Source organism: Suncus etruscus, chromosome 1 (assembly GCF_024139225.1).
Source record: "Suncus etruscus isolate mSunEtr1 chromosome 1, mSunEtr1.pri.cur, whole genome shotgun sequence".
Lineage (NCBI taxonomy): Eukaryota > Metazoa > Chordata > Mammalia > Eulipotyphla > Soricidae > Suncus > Suncus etruscus.
Window position 1 is genome coordinate 183958502 of NC_064848.1, and position 7148 is coordinate 183965649.

General features: G+C 48.4%; 1 protein-coding gene across 1 annotated transcript; it reads left to right on the forward strand.

Moving 5' to 3' along the window:
- Window positions 1-3294: 3294 nt before the first annotated feature.
- Window positions 3295-4531, forward strand: GNGT2 (G protein subunit gamma transducin 2). The gene is made up of 2 exons (XM_049781611.1): window positions 3295-3378; window positions 4406-4531. Exons 1-2 carry the CDS (start codon window positions 3295-3297, stop codon window positions 4529-4531), a joined length of 210 nt encoding a protein of 69 aa, XP_049637568.1.
- Window positions 4532-7148: the final 2617 nt, after the last annotated feature.

Consider the following 7148-nt stretch of genomic DNA (forward strand, 5'->3'; position numbering starts at 1 on the left):
CTTCCTTGGGAAGCACAGGGATGAGTCACCGAGGGACAAGGGACGGGAGTGGACGGGTAGGATATGGAGACCATCAGGAGCTCAGGGCGGTGGAGCAGTAACAATGGGAAACAGCCAGCAGTGGCCAGAGAAGTCAGGTTGGCCCCAGGAAGCACTCTGAGACATGTACTCCAGCTTCGGGAAGCTTCTATGGCACGAAGAGCTGTGGACATGCTCCCAACATTGATGGAGGCAGGACATGATGGAAAGGACCCTGGGCAGCAGAAGGCACTCACAATAGACAACAGGAAGAAGCAGGCTTTGAGAAGGCTCAAGTTCCAGATAAACGAATGGGAAAATTTTTTAGAAACAGCAGCAGAGAGAGATTGAACAGGTCTCAAACGGTAGGCGCTTCCCTTCCTGCATGAACCGGTCGGATGAGAGAACCTCCAGGACTTGTTCTGATCCAACTCAGACTCTTACATGTCCCAGAGATAAGTGAACAGAATGTGGGTCTTGGAAGTGAGGCTTGTACTTCCTCCTCATTCCTCCTGCTACCCATCCTAGATCTGAACAAACTGATCCCCAGTTCTGCTCCTAAATGGGCCTGCCTGGTCCAACAGGAACCAGGTCTCTGCTAAGCAGAATCCTTCCCTGGATGGTCCCATGAGGAGAGGGAAAGAAAGATCAGGATGTCAGCCCTGTGCCTGGAGATTGATAGGGAGCCCACCCCAGTGCTCCCAGGGAGGCTAGAGGCAAAAAAGTGTGGGCAGAGTCATTTGGGGTGATTGTGGCCTCAATTGCTTGCTGGTCGGTATCATGAATAGGAAAGCTACCTTTTCCTGGATGAATGAATGAAGGTTGAGCAGGGAGCATCCTGCCTGGTGAAAATCACAGGGTTCTGAGGGAGGGTACAAAGATGTCTTGGAGGGAGAAAGAAGCTGGTCTGGGATATTCTCGACAGGCCAGGGTGTAAGAAGCTGGTTTGGGCTTCTTACCCTGGGCTGCAGGGTGAGAACTGGGGAAGAGGAACTAATGGGTCCCACGAAGCCAAGAGGGTCACTGGGTACAGGGGCAGGGCAGATTCAGTGGGTCAGGTGTCTCTGCTTTGGTGGTATTCTGAACTTGGCAACTCAGGCCAAAAGATAGACTTAGGACCCTGATCCTATGATCAGCTTAGGCTGTAGAGATTTGGGCTTCCCAACCATCTGCTTTATCGAGAGATCCTTCAGCGGATGAGGACCAGGAGGCGTCAACACTGTCTTCACCAGGTCAGGTCAAGTGACTTGAAGCCAGGCTCTCCTTGCTGACAGGTGAGTGGTAAGTTGGGCTGAAGTCAGGTCTTAGAAACAATGAGAACAGGTATCAGGCAGATGATGGACCTTCCAGACAAACTTTGGTGGTGGAGATAATGATAATGGTGCCGATCCCAATGATAAATGTAATGTGTCAAGTGTCTGTGATGTGGGGCGGGAGAGATAGCATGGAGGTAAGGCGTTTGCCTTTCATGCAGGAGGTCATCGGTTCGAATCCCGGCACCCCATATGGTCCCCCGTGCCTGCCAGGAGCAATTTCTGAACCTGGAGTCAGGAATAACCCCTGAACACTGCTGGGTGTGACCCAAAAACCACAAAAAAAAAAAAAAAGTGTCTGTGATGTGCCGGAATAGCAAATATTTGCAAATGTTCGGATTATTTTTCTTTCTTCCAATTCTTCTGTCCTTCCTTCTTTCCTTTCTTTCCTTCCTCCTTCCTTCCATGTTTTCCTTCCTTCTTTCTGTTCTTTCTCTCTCCTTCCTTCCTCTCTTCCTTCCTCTCTTTCCTTTCTCCCTTCCTCTCTTTCCTTCCTCTTTTTTTTTTTTTTTTTTGTTTTGTTTTGTTTATGGGTCACATCTGGCAGCACTCAGGGGTTACTTCTGGCTCTATGCTCAGAAATCGCCCTCGGCAGGCTCGAGGGGCCATATGGGATGCCGGAATTAGAACCATTGTCCTTCTGCATGCCAAGGCAAATGCCTTACCACTGTGCTATCTCTTTGGCCCCCATTTCCTTCCTCTTTCCTTCTTTCTTTCTCTCTTCTTTCTTTCTCTTTCTCTCTTTCTCTCTCTTTCTTTCTCTCTTCTTTCTCTCTCTCTTTCTTTCTTCCTTCCTTCCTTCCTTCTTTCCTTCCTTCCTTCCTTCCTTCCTTCCTTCCTTCCTTCCTTCCTTCCTTCCTTCCTTCCTTCCTTCCTTCCTTCCTTCCTTCCTTCCTTCCTTCCTTCCTTCCTTCCTTCTTTCTTTCTTTCTTTCTTTCTTTCTTTCTTTCTTTCTTTCTTTCTTTCTTTCTTTCTTTTCTTCTCATCTTTCTTTCTCCTGGTATGCTCAGGAATCACTCCTGATAGTGCTTGGTGAACCATTGAAGCTGAAGTCAGCAGCATGCAAGGCAACATTCATATACAGTCTGCAAATACTATCCAGTGAGGTTCTGGCCTAACTATGTGTTATATTCTTAACCCAATAGTCATCTAAGAAGCATACTATTGGCTGAGGATGTGAATAAGGAGTAATAAAAACCAGCAGTCCCTGGATTTAATTCCTGGCAATGCAACACACCTACACACACAATTATTTTGCCACTTTGCAGATGGGCAAAGGAAGCCTCAAAGAGGTTAAGTGACTTGACTAATCCACACCCCAGGGAAGTAGCAGGGCTGCAGCAAGATCTGGAATGTGGCCAGTTCCAGAACCTGTTAGTTTCCACGATAGATCCTAGAGTCAGAAAAAGTTTCTTTTGGGGGCCAGAGAGATAGCAGAGCAGTAGTGTGTTTGTCTTGCAAGCACGGAACAAAGACCAATGGTGGTTCGAATACCGGCACCCCATATGGTCCCCCGTGCCTGCCAGGAGAGATTTCTGAGCAGAGAGCCAGGAGTAACCCTTGAGTGTCAGTGGGTGTGGCTCAAAAACAAAAAAAGAAAAGAAAGAAAAGTAAAAGAAAAAGGTTTCTTTTGTGTCTTTCTGCAAAAGAAGAACTTTGCTTCTCAAATCTTCTTCATGGAGGTAAACTCCATGCCTGCCCCTCCATGCCCTGCTTCCTCCTCTCTCCACAGACAGGCCTGCCTGAGTCAGAGGCCGCTGTCCCTCATCAGTTTTCAGTCTGGTATTCTCTGGAGCGTGGTCTCCTCAGGCAAAGATGTGGGTGATGGACAATAATGGGCCTGACAGAATGACCTGACAAGGAGAGTAGAGGGTGAAGTGTGGGGAGGACAGATTGAAGGGTCCAGAGGATTTGCCTTTTTAACTGTGGAATCCTTGCCAGGTTCAGGGCTCTTCTGGGCAGGATGGCCCAGGACCTTAGTGAAAAGGAGCTGTTGAAGATGGAGGTGGAGCAGCTGAAAAAGGAAGTGAGGAATCCCAGAACTCCGGTGAGTCTGCCCACTTCTCCCTGCTCCTCAGATTCCTTCCTCAAGATTTGAGACTGGCAGGAGGAAGTGCTTGACCGCTGGTGCCTTAGCAATAAGCTCAGCATTCAGATGCTGCAGAAGCACCTGAGGGTGAATTGGGATGTGGAGACTTCATGGAGATGCTGAGGAGCCTTGAAGCCTTGGGGCCTTGAAAATCTGGCATGTCGGGCCCGGAGAGATAGCACACCAGCATTTGCCTTGCAAGCAGCCGATCCAGGACCAACGGTGGTTGGTTCGAATCCCGGTGTCCCATATGGTCCCCCGTGCCTGCCAGGAGCTATTTCTGAGCAGACAGCCAGGAGTAACCCCTGAGCACCGCCGGGTGTGGCCCAAAAACCAAAAAGAAAAAAAGAAAATCTGGCATGTCTGGTCCATCCCGTGTCCCAGGAGTAGTGGCAGAAGTCACTCCTGGCAGACTCAGGGGACCCTATGGGATACTAGGGATTGAACCTGGGACTGTCCCGGGCCAGCCACATACAAGCCAAATGCTCTACCGGAGTGCTATCACTCTGGCCCCCTATTTTATTTTATATTTCTTTTGTCAAATCATAGGTTCTGGGGCCAGAGAGATAAGCATGGAGATAAGGCGTTTGCCTTGCATGCAGAAGGACGGTAGTTTGAATCCTGGCATTCCATATAGTCCCTTGAGCCTGCCAGGAGCAATTTCTGAGCGTAGACCCAGGAGTAAACCCTGAGCACTGCTGGGTGTGCCCAAAAACAAAAACAAAAAAAGAAAAAAGAAAAAACATCATAGGTTCTGAGCCACAAACAAGGGTTGAAAAGTGTGTGTGTGTGTGTGTGTGTGTGTGTTTGAGTTACACCCAGCAGTGTTATGAAGCTACTCTCAGTTCTGTGCTCAGGGTTTCTCCCAGCTCAGTGCTTAGGGAACCATGCAGTGCTGGGGATGGAATGGAGTCTCCTGTATGCTAAGCATGAACTCAGCCCATGGAATTATCTCTCTGGTTCCCCATCATTTGCTTTCTCACAGATTTCTAAGACTGGAAAGGAAATCAAGGAGTATGTGGAGGCCCAAGCAGGAAACGATCCTCTTCTCAAAGGCGTCCCAGAGGACAAGAACCCCTTCAAGGAAAAAGGCGGCTGTGTCATCAGTTGATGGTTCCTGCTATTTGGGCGACTGTCCAGCCTCTGTACCCATCACTCCCAGGGCATGATGGCTTTTCACCTTCTCATGATAGGATGAGGGAGGATTCTGGCGCCCATACTGTGAATTCATTTCCTAATACCTCTTTCCAGGCTTGGATCCCATTATCTTTTTTTTTTTTTTTTTTTTTTTTTGGTTTTTGGTTTTTGGTTTTTGGGTCACATCTGGCAGTGCTCAGAGGTTACTTCTGGCTCTACGCTCAGAAATTGCTCTTGACAGACTCGGGGGACCATATGGGATGCCGGGATTCAAACTATCAACCATCTGCATGCAAGGCAAATGCTTACCTCCATGCTATCTCCTGGCTCCAGGTCCCATTATCTTCTCCACACACCAGCTGTCTGGGAACCCCTCTGGGATACTGGGAAGGGATTCCCTGGCTCAGCAGCTTGTATCCTGTCTACTGGCATCTGGAAAGCTTGCCAGAACACAGCTCTCAAGAAGTCTCTTCCTAGAAGCCCTCTTGTCTTGCTTCCACACCTTTCCTAGGAATAAGAATTTTGCTCTGAGTAATGTGGGTTCAGGACAAGTGTTGGGGAGGTGGCCTTTTCCTTTGTCTCATGTTACATGCTGTGGCTCTTTTTCTAGATGACATAATGGTGATTAAAAAGAGTGTTACATCCTGGCTTCCCAGGCTCTCATGTTTTTTTAGTGTGATTATGGCTGGTATTAGGGGTGAAAGAGTGAAACATGAAACCGTTTCCCCAATCACTCTGTAAATGCTTCTGTGAGGAAGTCAGGGGTGCTCTGTGCTCAAGAAACAGAGCTGGAGGGCAAATGAGCAGGGGCCATGGAGCTAAGAGACTGAGAGAACAGTGAGAGAGGGGGTAGGGCTTGAAACTGAGGAGGGGTTGCCAGAGAGATAGCACAGTGGTAGGGCGTTTGCCTTGCATGCGGTCAACTTGGGAGGGACCCAGGTCCATTCTCAGCATCCCATATGGCCCCCCAAGCCTGCCAGGGATGATTTCTGAGTGTAGAGCCAGGAGTGACCCTGAGGACCACTGGGTGTAGCCCCAAAACCAATCAATCAATCAATTTTTTTAAAGAAACTTGGGGCCAGAGAGATAGCACAGTGGTAGGGCGTTTGCCTTGCACAAAGCCGGTCCAGAATGGACAGTTGTTCAAATCCTAGCATCCCATATGGTTCCCCGAGCCTGCCAGAGTGATTTCTTAGTGCAGAGACAGGAGTAACACCTGAGTGCCATTGGGTGTAACCCAAAAACAAAACAAAATAAAAACAACAACAAAACTGAGGACTGAAAGGAAATCAGGTCCTACAAAGGTTTCTCTAGCACAGTTAAATGCTTTCTTCCTCATGCTTAGACTCATAGGTATAAGGGAAGACAGAGGGGAGACACACACACACACACACACACACACACACACACACACACAGTTTGAAAGCAATACCACTCAAGTTGACATGTCATTGGGAGGTTAACCCTAGATTTGTGAATATGCTGAGTTGTGACTTCAAAGGTACAGTTCCATGGTGTCTTGAGGTACAACCAATCAAGAGATGAGATCACCAAAGAGTCAAGAAGACTTCATTGCCAATAAGCTGTCAAGGCAGAAGATGTGGGACTTGGCCGAAGAGATAGCATGGAGGTAAGGCGTTTGCCTTGGATGCAGAAGGATGGTGGTTTGAATCCAGGCATCCCATATGGTCTCCCGAGCCTGTCAGGAGCGATTTCTGAGCATAGAGCCAGGAGTAACCCTTGAGCGCTGCCGGGTGTGACCCAAAAACAAACAAACAAAAAAGATGTGCGACTTGAGTCCTGGAGAACCATTTTGCTTGTCTATGTGGTCACAGAAGCAGTTTTATGAGATAAAAACCGAGAAATTTACTTCTGTTTGGTTGGTTTTGTTTCTGGGCCACACCTGGCAGTGCTCAGGGATTACTCCTGGCTCTGTGCTCAGAAATCACTCAGGGGACCATAAGGGTATGTCAGGAATTAAACTAGGGTAGGCTGCGTGCAAGGCAAACACCTGTGCTATTGCCCCAGATGTTTACTTTTTATATGATCCTCCAATAGTACTCTAAGCTATTTGAGACCCAGAAGGATTCTTAGGGACCTTAGGTCTGGCAGAGGGGGTAGGGAATTTTGAAGTACTGGAGGTCAAATGTAGGGTTTCACATGTGAGACATGGCTTCTTCCTTCCTTCTTTCCTCTCCTCCTGACCCTCTTCCCTCTCTCCCATCCTTTCTTTCTTCCCTCATTCCTTTCTTCACCTCTTTTTCCCCTTCTTCCCCCACTGTCTTCTCCTTCTCCTTCCGAATAAATATTTCACAGGACTGCAGGAGTAAGAAAGGAGCACAAGGGCTACAGTCACAATTATAGGGGAGTGACTGGCTGTGTCCCCTTGGGCACCAGCCTAGCCTGCTAGTTGGCATTGTGGGCTCAGCTGCTAAAGCCCATCTCTGTTTCTGAGACATAGGACAGGGCTGTGTAAGGAGCAGAGGTCTCCTCTGTTACCTCCATTCAAGGCTTCATGTTGCAGGTCTTATGTGGCTCTTCCCTTAGCTTACCAGGCCACCCAACCTCAAAGACAGTGGTTGGTCCTGCTC